The 14245-nt window shown below is 43.5% G+C and overlaps 2 protein-coding genes across 2 annotated transcripts in view; one reads left to right on the top strand and one right to left on the bottom strand.

The window, feature by feature from the left end:
- The window catches only part of ATP8A2 (ATPase phospholipid transporting 8A2), a 604495-nt gene that overhangs the window by 535987 nt on the left and 54263 nt on the right, over positions 1-14245 (top strand). The window lies entirely within an intron of this gene.
- Positions 621-1147, bottom strand: LOC118009573 (guanine nucleotide-binding protein G(I)/G(S)/G(O) subunit gamma-5-like). Its single transcript, XM_035003670.1, has one exon. The coding sequence runs from the start codon at positions 928-930 to the stop codon at positions 724-726; it is 207 nt and encodes a 68-aa protein (XP_034859561.1). The 5' UTR covers positions 931-1147; the 3' UTR covers positions 621-723.

Here is a 14245-nt window from a genome sequence, read left to right as displayed (position 1 = left end):
AGAAGCCAGATTCAAAAATATGAATACTTTCCCATTTAGATGAAATTCTTTTTTTTTTTTTTAAAGATTTTATTTATTTATTTGACAGAGAGAGACACAGCAAGAGAGGGAACACAAGCAGGGGGAGTGGGAGAGGGAGAAGCAGGCTTCCCGTGGAGCAGGGAGCCCAACGCGGGGCTCAATCCCAGGACCCTGGGATCATGACCTGAGCCGAAGGCAGACACTTAACAACTGAGCCACCCAGGCGCCCCGAAATTCTTTTTTTTTTTTACACTAAGTATTTTATTGTATGCTGCTGCCAGTGTATATAAAATAATTACCTTTGTGAAATAGAAATTTATGAAAATTCAGAGAGGTAGGTGTTAAGGACTGACAAAAGTAGAAGGTTATGTAGTATGGCATGTGTTATAGGGACAATAAACTTTTTTTTTTTAAAAGATTTTATTTATTTATTTGACAGAGAGAGAGATAGCGAGAGCAGTAACACAAGCAGGGGGAATGGGAGAGGGAGAAGCAGGCTTCCCGCGGAGCAGGGAGCCTGATGCGGGGCTCGATCCCAGGACCCTGGGATCATGACCTGAGCCGAAGGCAGACGCTTAAGGACTGAGCTACCCAGGTGCTCCGGGACAATAAACTTTTGTACAGGCTTCAAATTTAGTTCTCCTTTGAATATTCACTGGTTCATGAAAAGTGGTTTAGAAAACCATCCAAAGATTCATTTTGCTATAAAAAGGAACAGACTTTTTGGGGTCTGAAGGGATTCGTACTTGAAGATACACCAGTTAACAGGGGGTCGTGTTGGGCATTCTGCAGACAGAATTGTTTCAAATCTGCAGCTGCCTGGGAAACCCTCACGCGGTTGAGCCCGGCTTCCAGCCTGAGCTGTTGAACCACTTTCTTCATAGCGGCCACGCTGGAGGAACCGGACATGGCGCTCTCAAGAGCGGGCAGATTTGTCCGTGTGTGGATCAGTCAGTTCGTGGGTCCACGGGGCCAGATGGTGGGCTAGATGAAATTCTAAAACAGGCAAAACTTAGTGCCAAATCTGGGCAGGCATTGCATAGTCCATTTATGCATACAGATGTAGTTATACAGATGTAGACAATTGTCAAAACTCTTTGAACTAAATCCTTAAGATTTGTGCATTTGAGTGTATTTAAGTTATAACCCCCCCTGAAAGCATTCCTTTATCTTCCTGGAGGGTGAATATACTTTCTGAAGAGCATAAGGGGATGCTTTTGAAAAACCCGTATCATGACTATGTTAATCATCCGCCACTAACTTTTCAGAGTTTCAAAATAGTAGTGTCCTTTGATAAGGCAATCTTATGCTTCGGTGACAAAGTAATAATTATAATAATAATAATGAAGCCCACTGTCAAAAAGAGAGTGGTAGTTATGTGTTCTGTTTTGAATGACCCTACATTTGTAGGAATGATATTTTTAGGTGGTTGCTTATTCTCTCCTGCCATCAGGGGCAGATCAGAGGGAGGCTGAGGCAGCAGATTTTTGGGCTGGAGGTTATGGTTTCAAATCCCCTTTTGTGCAGGTGGACCTGGAAATACCACTGGATTGGCAGTTAAATATCAGGATCACCAGGCATGTGGGGAAGTGTGTGTTAGCACAGGTATGGAGGTACTTCTGGGATCACTTGGTGGTTTTTCTAAAAATGCATTTGCAATTACAGAGTGCTTGGTAGGGTAATCTTCAGGGGATGTTCCATGGAAGACAACTGAGAGATGTCTTCCCCTTTTCAGTACATCTAAGCTTAAAATTCACACCAGGTCGTTGGCATCTGATACAGGGGACGAGTGGGCATGCACCATTTCAGGAAAGGAACCCTATTTCAGAATTCGCATCCTCCCTCCTGTGGCAAGTGAATGCGGTCCCACTCAGTCCTTTATGGGGCCACGGGAAATTCTTTCCCGCTGCGCTGCGGAGTCCACACCTGTCTGGGTTCCGCATGCTCCGAGAATTCCCTGTGGAGGATGGATTTGTGCAGCACACCTGCCTCCCAGCCCAGGCTTGGGAGGGGCGTGCAGCTCCCAAACATGTCCACTGTTGTACGGTCGCCCAGAGCAAATAGCATTCAAACATACACTGCCGCCCGTCTGAAAAGGGCTCCTGAAGGGAGAAAAGCAGATTGAACTTCTGCGCCATCATGGAAAACAAGGTTTTCAAAAAGTCAGAGCTCACAAGCAAAACTGGGGCTCCCTTGGCCTTTGAATGGAAGAAAAAAAAATGAAGCAAGAGTCAAAAAAGGAGCTAGGGATTGCAAGGACAACTGTTCTACCAGGCTTACGGGACTTAAGGTTTGGATAAATTTTGTTGTTGTTGTGGCCCGGTGGGGGTGCAGGGATTGGAGTGGCTTTTCTTTGGTTCTGTTTTTGTGACATTGCAAGCTGTTCAGATTTTCTTTTACTTCCATTTTGAATTTGGTGCCCTGGATTTCTGGTGTTAAGTCAAAGTCAGACTCGTGCCTGGAGCATGGTACCCTGTCTACACGTGAAAATGCTCTCTCCTGCCCTGGGACAGGCTGGCAGGGGAAGAAGGAAGCTCCTCATTGCTCATGCTGGGGAGAGGGAGGAGGGTTTGGGGCCAAGGAACTTGTGTTTGAATCTGGCAGCAAGTCCTAGGTGGGGGGAGAGTTGCAGACTTAAATTTTCTTCTGTGAAATGGGAACTGTGAAGGATTAAATGGGAAGGCCTGGCACTTAGCGATGCACAGAGAAATCCTAGTTCCTTCTCCGGGGCAGCTAAGCTGTCCCCTTCTCCACTGTCAGCATTGTTTCCCCTGCGCCCCACACTGGGAGCACAAACTGCCCTTACCTGGCTCTGGTTACTCCTGCTTCCCTTTTAAAACTTCCTGGGCACCTGTGTGGCTCAGTCGGTGAAGTGTCTGCCTTGGGCTCAGGTCATGATCTCAGAGTCCTTGGATTGAGTCCCGCATCGGGCTCCCTGCTTAGCGGGGAGTCTGCTTCTCCCTCTCCCTCTGTGCTCTCTCTCTCTCAAAAATAAATAAATAAAATCTTAAAAAAAAAAAAACAACACACAAAAACTTCTCATCTATCACCACTTTCTTGGGTGGCTAGACCTGAGCTCATTGCGGGGAGGGGGTGTGATGAGTAGCACGCTGTAGCAAATGAATGTACTAATCCCTGATCACTCCCATCATGGGTGTCCCTGGTTAATACTCTTGGTCTAACTCCACAGCTGTGCTGGGCAGCTCATTACAATCAGTCAAGCCTCCAGTCAACTGGAGTCAACTCATTTCACCCACCTACGCCTCAGTTTACCTGCAGTGGGTTCCTATGTATTTGGCACCTGAGTGGTTCAGGTCAGTGCTAGTAAAGATATGTTAACTGAGGGGTGCATTCTTCCCAATAGACAGCACATCAAAAGGATGCTTTTAAAACCTCATCAACAGTATTTAGGAGGGGTGAGGGCAGAGGGTAATTTAAATCACCCAGCCCAGCTCAATAAACATTTTTTTTTTTTTTTTGCTATGCTAAGAGAACAAGAAAAATGTAATTAAATTTAAATAACGAAAGCTGTGGCCTTAGAGAAGCTTTTAGGACTTTGGATCTCAGTCATTCTGTAAAAATATGTAGAAACCCTTCTGGAGACACACCTTTAGGTTATATACATGAAATCTTCCCAGCTCCTAGTTTTAAAAACCAACAACAAAACAATAGTTGCAAATTTCTATCTAACTTTTGTTCATTTGAGAGGGGGCTTCCTATTTCCAACAGGGCAGTGCAAAGTTCATTGTCCTGACTTCCCTCAGCAACTAAAATTCTTAGTTTCATAATCTGTTTTAAATAGTACCTTGTTGTAAAATGTTAGTTTTAAATGACCCTACGCTTTGATAAATATACCTGGCAGGTGATCCAGGACGTAACCCTGTAAGTATAGCTTGAAGGAGTCCACCTTCCGGGGCCATGCCCCACCCTAAGCATGCAGAGTGGAGAGCAAACCCCAACGAGCCAGCTCAGCACTGGGACTGGACTGGCCACACAGTCGGGCCCAGAGGCAAGAGGGCTGTCGTGGGGAGGCTGGACTTGCCGAGGGAGCTGGCTAATCTGTTCCTTCCTGAAGTGCGCTCGGGGGATGGAGGGTGGGCTTGAGTTAAGTGTTTCTTTCATATGAGGAAGACGTGTTTTCTGTAGGAAAGAAGAGGAAATCGAGATAGCCAAAGAGATATGCAAACAATAATCAGCAGTCATACTCCTTCTGCTTGCTATTCCATGCATTATTCCTGAACATGTAAGCACGCACATATGAAAGGGGATGGTAGTCTGAAGTCCAGCGAGGCTGGGACCACTCACTAACTGTTTTTGAAGTCCCAGAATGTGTCTGTGAAAGGTGAGGAAATCCTAAAGCAGGACTTACAAAAATTAGAGTCTATATTGATATATATATAGATATGTGTATAATGCTTAACACTTAAAGACACGGTAGGGGCGCCTGGGTGGCTCAGTCGTTAAGCGTCTGCCTTCGGCTCAGGTCATAGTCCCGGGGTCCTGGGATTGAGCCCCACATCGGGCTCCCTGCTCGGCAGGAAGCCTGCTTCTCCCTCTCCCACTCCCCCTGCTTGTGTTCCTGCTCTCGCTGTGTCTCTCTCTGTCAAATAAATAAATAAAATCTTAAAAAAAAAAAAAAAAAAAAGACACGGTAACTTGCAGTGGACTGCATCAGGATATGGCATCTCAAGTTCAATTTCGAGATTTGGCCTAATTGTGCTGTTTCTCCCACCCCCCACCCCACCCCCCTTGCCATGGTAGGTCTGTTGTAAGAGGGGTCAGGACCTAGAGCTTTCCTTAGCAGGATAACATGATCTTTCTCTTTGTCAACAAATATAATTCTCGATCACTTTCACTGCTGTACAGAGGCCCATTGTGCGTACGTCCCACCGTAGAGCCAAGTCCTGTTCTTGGACATTTCTTTCTTTCTCTGGTAGCAGCACTATGTGGATATTCTTGTACTTGCTACTTCTGATGTTTTCTTACTTCCTTAGGGTGAACTTGGAGAGATACGTTTGATGGGGCACAATGCACTCACACAGTTTTGAGGTTCAAAACTATTCTTTCAGAAAGCTGGCACTCTTGTTCTAGAAAATGAAAGCAGGTCCTCCAATGCCAGGGTGGAGTTCGGCTCTACCCCAGACCTCACTGCTTCTCAGATTCATTGTCGTCGAGTTCCTAGCACCACACAGAGCGATGTGCCAGAGTTCAGAGGCAAGACAGGTGTAGTGAGGCATGGGCTTTGCCAGGGCTGCCAGAGATTCGGGGTGCAGACGGAGAAGCTGGGAGGACAGGCACAGAGACAGAAGCCCTTCTCAGGAGCAGTCAGATGGAGCAAGAAGGGCCTCAGTGGGAGTGGCCGGCCCCCCAGAACAGAATGAGTTGAGGCTTGTGTGCCACACTGGGGTCAGGGTGAACCCCACCCTCTAGCACTTGAAGAGAGCTGCCCTGAGCCCCCCTTGATTCTCAAAGTGTCCCTCACCCTACACGTGCCTCAGCCACCCCACTGCCCGCCCGCCCTTGGAAAGCCTCGTGCCACTTTGTAATGAGTTGTGGCAAAACCTGTCTATTCTGGTAGAACTGCATGGTGAGGCCTCCAGAAAAAGCAAACCGATGAATGTAAAAGGGTTCTGTCACTTTGGTCCCTTTTCTAAGTAGCCCACCCTCCTAGGCCAGCCAGCTCCGTGCTCCCAGCCATGCTCCCTGGAAACCAAACTCCAAGGACCCTGGACTCCCCAGCCCCTGTTTCCGTTCAGAGCAAACTTATCCCTCCCTCTGCCTTTGCCTAAATTTTCTTTTCAGCTCCTCGCCTGACATTTAACTCGGCCCTGCAACTCTATTCCTTAAAACCCTCTGCCCAAAACTGTCTGTGACTCAGCATGCCAGGAACAAGTAAATCTCATCAAAGGCTGCACTCCTCACTGCCTGTCCCTGTCATCCAGCCTGCCCCTTGGAATTGCTCTCTCTCTGCCCCTCTTTAGCTCTGGAAATCCTGTTTATCTTTCTGGACACATCTCACCTTCTATCTTCTTTAAGAAGCCTTACCAGCCTTCTAGCCTTCTGAAACCCCCGTAGAATGTGATCATGATCCATATTATATTCCACTGTGTCTAGTGGACAGATGGTCCCTGACGTCAGATGGACTTTCAACTTAGGATTTTTCAACTTTATGATGGCGTGAGAGTGATACGCATTCGGTAGAAACCATATTTGGGATTTGGGATTTGGATCTCTTCCTGGGCTAGCAGTTTGTGGCACAATCCTCTCTCATGATGCTGGGCACTGGCCACTCCCAGCCAGCCACATCACCACGTGGGTAAATAACCCACACACTGACAACCATTCTGCGCCCAGACAGCCATGCGTTTGTCTTCTAGGGCAGTATTCGATACATTACATGAGACACTCGACACCTGATTATATTTTCAATCTTGTTTTCTGTTTTTTTAATTGAAATGTGGGTGACACCCGTTACGTTGTTTTCAGGTGTACAACATAGTGATTTGACAAGTCTATTCATAGTGTACCTACCATGTGTACATGTACGTGTACAACACTGTTATTGTACCGTTGACTGTATTCCCTATGGTGTACGTTTCATCTCCATGACTTAGTCATTCCATCACTGGAAGCCTGTATCTCCCTCCTCCCTTTACCTGTTGTGCCCATCCCCCCACCCCCCCGCCCCTCTGGCAACTATCAGTTTGTTCTCTGTATTTATGGGTCTTTTTTTTTTGCTTTTTTTTGTTTGTTCATTTGTTTTTTTAGATTCCACATGTTAGTCTTCACTTATGATACTTGTCTTTCTCTGTCTGGCTTATTTCACTTAGCCCATCTTCTAGGTCCATCCATGTTGTCAGAAATGGCAAGATCTCATTCTTTTTTATGGCCAAGTAATATTTCAGTATTTCATTATGTGTGAGTGATTGTGTGTGTATGTACACACAATATCTTCCTTGTCCATTCATCTGTGGATGGACACTTAGGTTGTTTCCATTTCTTGACTGTTGTAAATAATGTTACAGTAAACATAAAGGTGCATATATACCTTTCAAATTAGTGTTTTGTTTTCTTTGGGTAAATACCCAGTAGTGAAATTACTGGATCATATGGTATTTCTATTTTTAATTTTCTTTTTTTTTTAATTTTTTTATTCTTATGTTAATCCCCATACATTACATCACTAGTTTTAGATGTAGTGTTCCATGATTCATTGTTTGTGCGTAACAACCAGTGCCCCACGCAGAATGTGCCCTCCTCAATACCCACCACCAGGCTAACCCATCCTCCCACCCCCCTCCCCTCTAGAACCCTCAGTTTGCTTTTTCAGAGTCCATCGTCTCTCATGGTTCGTCTACCCTCCGATTTCCCCCCCTTCATTCTTCCCCTCCTGCTACCTCTTTTTTTTTTTTTTCTTAACATATATTGCATTATTTGTTTCAGAGGTACAGATCTGAGATTCAACAGTCTTGCACAATTCACAGCACTTACCAGAGCACATACCCTCCCCAGTGTCTATCACCCAGTCACCCCCTCCCTCCCACCCCACCCCCCACTCCAGCAACCCTCAGTTTGTTTCCTGCAATTAAGAATTCCTCATATCAGTGAGATCATATGATACATGTCTTTCTCTGTTTGACTTATTTCGCTCAACATAATACCCTCCAGTTCCATCCACGTCGTTGCAAATGGCAAGATCTCATTCCTTTTGGTGGCTGCATAATATTCCATTGTATATATATTACCACATCCTCTTTATCCATTCATCTGTTGATGGACATCTTGGCTCTTTCCACAGTTGGCTATTGTGGACATTGCTGTTATAAACATCGGGGTGCATGTACACTTTCGGATCCCTACTTTTGTATCTTTGGGGTAAATACCCAGTAGTGCAATTGCTGGATCATGTGGTAGCTCTATTTTCAACTTTTTGAGGAACCTCCATACTGTTTTCCAGAGTGGCTGCACCAGCTTGCATTCCCACAAACAGTGTAGGAGGGTTCCCCTTTCTCCCCATCCCCGCCAACATCTGTCATTTCCTGACTTGTTAATTTTAGCCATTCTGACTGGTGTGAGGTGGTATCTCATTAAGGTTTTGATTTGGATTTCCCTGATGCCAAGCGATATTGAGCACTTTTTCATGTGTCTGTTGGCCATTTGGATGTCTTCTTTGGAAAATGTCTGTTCATGTCTTCTGCCCTTTTCTTGATTGGATTCTTTGTTCTTTGGGTGTTGAGTTTGATGAGTTCTTTATAGATTTTGGATACTAGCCCTTTATCTGATATGTCATTTGCAAATATCTTCTCCCATTCTGTCGGTTGTCTTTTGGTTTTGTTGACTGTTTCCTTTGCTTTGCAAAAGCTTTTTATCTTGATGAAGTCCCAGTAGTTCATTTTTGCCCTTGCTTCTCTTGCCTTTGGCGATGTTTCTAGGAAGAAGTTGCTTTGGCTGAGGTCAAAGAGGTTGCTGCCTGTGTTCTCCTTTAGGATTTGGATGGACTCCTGTCTCACATTGAGGTCTTTCAACCATTTGAAGTCTGTTTTTGTGTGTGGTGCAAGGAAATGGTCCAGTTTCATTCTTCTGCATGTAGCTATCCAATTTTCCCAACACCATTTGTTGAAGAGACTGTCTTTTTTCCACTGGACATTCTTTCCTGCTTTGTCAAAGATGAGTTGACCATAGAGTTGAGGGTCCATTTCTGGGCTCTCTATTCTGTTCCATTGATCTGTGTGTCTGTTTTTGTGCCAGTACCATACTGTCTTGATGATGACAGCTTTGTAATAGAGCCTGAAGTCTGGAATTGTGATGCCACCAGCTTTGCTTTTCTTTTTCAACATTCCTGTGGCTATTCAGGGTCTTTTCTGGTTCCATACAAATTTTAGGGTTATTTGTTCCATTTCTTTGAAAAAAGTGGATGGTATTTTGATGGGGATTGCATTGAATGTGTAGATTGCTCTAGGTAGCATTGACATCTTCACAATATTTGTTCTTCCAATCCATGAGCATGGAACGTTTTTCCATTTCTTTGTGTCTTCCTCAATTTCTTTCATGAGTATTTTATAGTTTTCTGAGTACAGATCCTTTGCCTCTTTGGTTAGATTTATTCCTAGGTATCTTATGGTTTTGGGTGCAATTGTAAATGGGATCGACTCCTTAATTTCTCTTTCTTCTGTCTTGTTGTTGGTGTATAGGAATGCCACTGACTTCTGTGCATTGATTTTATATCCTGACACTTGACTGAATTCCTGTATGAGTTCTAGGAGTTTTGGAGTGGAGTCTTTTGGGTTTTCCACATAAAGTATCATATCATCTGCAAAGAGTGAGAGTTTGACTTCTTTGCCGATTTGGATGCCTTTTATTTCTTTTTGTTGTCTGATTGCTGTGGCTAGGACTTCCAATATATGTTGAATAGCAGTGGTGATAGTGGACATCCCTGCCGTGTTCCTGACCTTAGGGGGAAAGCTCTCAGTTTTTCGCCATTGAGAATGATATTCGCTGTAGGTTTTTCATAGATGGCTTTTATGATACTGAGGTATGTACCCTCTATGCCTATACTCTGAAGAGTTTTGATCAAGAAAGGATGCTGTACTTTGTCAAATGCTTTTTCTGCATCTACTGAGAGGATCATATGATTCTTGTTCTTTCTTTTGTTAATGTATTGTATCACGTTGATTGATTTGCGGATGTTGAACCAACCTTGCAGCCCAGGGATAAATCCCACTTGGTCGTGGTGAATAATCCTTTTAATGGACTGTTGGATCCTATTGGCTAGTATTTTGGTGAGAATTTTTGCATCCATGTCATCAGGGATATTGGTCTGTAATTCTCCTTTTTGATGAGGTCTTTGTTTGGTTTTGGGATCAAGGTAATGCTGGCCTCATAAAATGAGTTTGGAAGTTTTCCTTCCATTTGTATTTTTTGGAACAGTTTCAGAAGGATAGGTATTAATTCTTCTTGAAATGTTTGGTAGAATTCCCCTGGGAAGCCATCTGGCCCTGGGCTTTTGTTTTTTGGGAGATTTTTGATGACTGCTTCAATTTCCTTAGTGGTTATAGGTTTGTTCAGGTTTTCTATTTCTTCCTGGTTCAGTTTTGGTAGTTGATACATCTCTAGGAATGCCTCCATTTCTTCCAGGTTATCTAATTTGCTGGCATAGAGTTGTTCATAATATGTTCTTATAATTGTTTGTATTTCTTTGGTGTTGGTTGTGATCTCTCCTCTTTCATTTATGATTTTGTTGATTTGGGTCATTTCTCTTTTCTTTTTGATAAGTCTGGCTAGGGGTTTATCAGTCTTGTTAATTCTTTCAAAGAACCAGCTCCTAGTTTTGTTGATCTGTTCTACTCTTCTTTTAGTTTCTATTTCATTGATTTCTGCTCTGATCTTTATGATTTCTCTTCTCCTGCTGGGTTTAGGCTTTATTTGCTGTTCTTTCTCCAGCTCCTTTAGGTGTAGGGTTAGGTTGTGTACTTGAGACCTTTCTTGTTTCTTGAGAAAGGCTTGTGTTGCTATTTACTTTCCTCTTAGGACTGCCTTTGCTGCATCCCAAAGATTTTGAATAGTTGTGTTTTCGTTTTCATTGGTTTCCATGAATTTTTTAAATTCTTCTTTAATTTTCTGGTTGACCCATTCATTCTTCAGTAGGATGCTCTTTAGCCTCCATGTATTTGAGTTCTTTCCGACTTTCCTCCCGTGATTGAGTTCTAGTTTCAAAGCATTGTGGTCTGCAAATAGGCAGGGAATGATCCCAATCTTTTGGTACCGGTTGAGACCTGATTTATGACCTAGGATGTGATCTATTCTGGAGAATGTTCCATGGGCACTAGAGAAGAATGTGTATTCCGTTGCTTTGGGATGGAATGTTCTGAATACGTCGGTGCAGTCCATTTGGTCCAGTGTGTCATTTAAAGTCTTTATTTCCTTGTTGATCTTTTGCTTAGACGATCTGTCCATTTCAGTGAGGGGGGTGTTAAAGTCCCTCACTATTATTGTATTGTTGTCAATGTGTTTCTTTGCTTTTGTAATTAGTTGCCTTATATAATTGGCTGCTCCCATGTTAGCAGCATAGATATTTATAATTGTTAGATTTTCTTGTTGGATAGACCCTTTAAGTAGGATATAATGTCCTTCCTCATCTCTTATTACAGTCTTTGGTTTAAAATCTAATTTGTCTGATATAAGGATTGCCACCCCAGCTTTCTTTTGGTATCCATTAGCATGGTAAATGGTTTTCCACCCCCTCACTTTCAATCTGGGGGTGTCTTTGGTTCTAAAATGAGTCTCTTGCAGACAGCATATCGATGGGTCTTGTTTTTTAATCCAATCTGATAGCCAGTGTCTTTTGATTGGGGCATTTAGCCCATTTACATTCAGGGTAACTATTGAAAGATAGGAATTTAGTGCCATTGTATTGCCTGTAAGGTGACTGTTACTGTATATTGTCTGTGTCCTTTCTGGTCTATGTTGCTTTTAGGCTCTCTCTTTGCTTAGAGGACCCCTTTCAAGATTTCCTGTAGGGCTGGTTTTGTGTTTGCAAATTCCTTTAGTTTTTGTTTGTCCTGGAAGCTTTTTATCTCTCCTTCAATTTTCAATGAGAGCCTAGCTGGATAGAGTATTCTTGGCTGCATATTTTTCTCATTTAGTGCTCTGAATATATCCTGCCAGTCCTTTCTGGCCTGCCAGGTCTCTGTGGATAGGTCTGTTCCCAATCTAATGTTTCTACCATTGTAGGTTACATATCTCTTCTCCTGAGCTGCTTTCAGGATTTTCTCTTTGCCTATGAGACTCATAAGTTTTACTATTAGATGTCGGGGTGTTGACCTATTTTTATTGATTTTGAGAGGGGTTCTCTGTGCTTCCTGGATTTTGATGCCTGTTTCCTTCCCCAAATTAGGGAAGTTCTCTGTTATAATTTGCTCCATTATACCTTCTGCCCCCCTCTCTCTTTCTTCTTCCTCTGGGATCCCAATTATTCTAATGTTGTTTCATCTTATGGTATCGCTTATCTCTCGAATTCTGCCCTTGTGATCCAGTAATTGTTTATCTCTCTTTTTCTCAGCTTCTTTATTTTCCATCATTTGGTCTTCTATATCACTGATTCTCTCTTCTGCCTCATTTATCCTAGCAGTTAGTGCCCCCGTATTTGATTGCACCTCATGAATAGCCTTTTTGATTTCAACTTGGTTAGATTTTAGTTCTTTTACTTCTCCAGAAAGAGTTTCTCTAATAACTTCCATGCTTTTCTCAAGCCCAGCTAGTATCTTTAAAGTGATGATTCTGATCTCTAGATCGGACATCGTACTAATGTCCATATTGAGTAGGTACCTGGCAGTCGGTACTACCTCTTGTTCTTTTTGTTGAGGTGATTTTTTCCGTCTTGTCATTTTGTGCAGAGGAGAATAGATTAATGAGAGAACAAAATGCTAGCAGAGTAACCACATCCCCAGAAAATATACTCTAAACAAATTAGAAAAGACCTGAAACAGTGGGAAAAGAAAGGGAAAGAGAGAAAAAGGAAAAAGAAAAAGATAAAGATAAAAACAAACAAAAACAGAACAAAACAAAACAACAACAACAAAAAACCAGAATGTGATCAAATATGATCAGGCTGGTATATAGATCAGTGCCACACACTAGATTTTGGGTGTATTTTGGTCTGTTAGAAGAAAGTGCTTCCCAAAATTTTAAAGAAAGAAAAACTTATATATGTACAAAAATAAGGGTTGATATGATGAAGAGATGGAATATGACTGTAAAGATGGAAATTATAAAAAATTTTATAAAAGGAATTGATAAGAAGTTGTTTGAAAAAAGAAAGAAGAGGATTTAAAAAAAGAAAAAAGAAAAAAAAGGGAGAGAATGTGATCAGGCAGGGGAGTAGAAAAAAAACATATACTAGAGATTTAGGGTATATTTTGATCTGTTAGAAGAAACTATCTCAAAATTTTAAAGAGAGAACAACTTATATATATATGCCAAATATATGGGTAACTACTATGAAGGGATAGAATATGACTCTAAAAATGAAAAATAAAAATGTTTTTTTAAAAAAGGGATTGATAAGATTTTGGTTGAAAAAGGGAAAAAGAAAAATTAAAAAAAAAGAAAAAAAGACAGTTAAAAAATTTAACTTTGAAAGACTAAAGAATCATGGTAAAAAGGCCATGAATTCTATGTGTAGTATTCCCCTAGCGCTGGAGTTCTGCTGTTCTCATTGATCGGTAAACTTGGTCTTGGCTAGTTGTTCTCGCTGATCTTCTGGGGGCTGGGCCTGTTGCCATGGTTTCCAAATGTCTTTGCCAGAGGCGGAATTGCCCCGCCCTTGCCCGGTCTGGGCTAAGTAATCTGATTGGGTTGCTCTCCAGAGCTTTTGTTCCCTGTGAGCTTTCCATACAGCTTTGGAGGCGGAGAGTGAAAATGGCGGCCTCCTAATCTCCGCCTCGGAGGAGCCGAGAACTCGGGCCCCGCTCCTCAGTGAGCCCCCAGAGAAAAGCAGTCAGTCACTCCTGGCTCCCCGGTCTCCGGCTCACTCCGTGCTCACCCGGCCTGTGACCATGCGTTTCTATCTCTGGCACCCGACCCCGGGTGGAGGGTCCAAACCCAGCAGATCCCTGCGGTGCGCTCTTGCGCCGCTCCTCCTGGGGGAGGAAGGTGAGTCTCCCCGGATCTGCCGCTTGTTGGGTCCCTGCTGGAGGAGCAGGGGCCCGACTGTGCCGCGGATCACGGTTTATGTCAACCCCGAGCTGAGAGCCTGTGCCTGGGCTCCGCCTCTGCAGCCAGCTTCCCTGCTCCATTACCTGGGAGTTCTGCCACACTCAGGGCACCCCTGGTCTTTCTGTGACCCCGAGGGTCCTGAGACCACACTGTCCCGCGAGGGTTCCACCCCCCGCTTAGCCACCGGAGTGATGTCCCTCAGCGGAGCGGACTTCTAAAAGTTCCGATTTTGTGCTCCGCAGCTCTATCACTTGCCAGAAGCGGCCAACGGAGGCCCCTCCCCCGCCATCTATCCTCCCGAATATCGCCTCGGATTCACTTCTCCGCATGTCCTACATTCCAGAAAGTGGTCGCTTTTCTGATGAGAGAGTTGTTGCTCTTCTTTTCTTCGATCTCCTGTTGAGTTTGTAGGTGTTCAGAATGGTTTGATCCCTATCCAGCTGAATTCCTGAGAGGAGATGAAATCCAGGTCTCCTACTCCTCCGCCATTTTGCTCCGCCCCCCTCTTTTT

The sequence above is a fragment of the Mirounga leonina genome, unplaced genomic scaffold (assembly GCF_011800145.1).
Source record: "Mirounga leonina isolate KUSES-001 unplaced genomic scaffold, KU_Mleo_1.0 Mir_127, whole genome shotgun sequence".
In the NCBI taxonomy this organism is placed as follows: Eukaryota; Metazoa; Chordata; class Mammalia; order Carnivora; family Phocidae; genus Mirounga; species Mirounga leonina.
The sequence above is the reverse complement of the archived record's forward strand: the minus strand, read 5'-3'. Positions and strand labels throughout refer to the sequence as shown.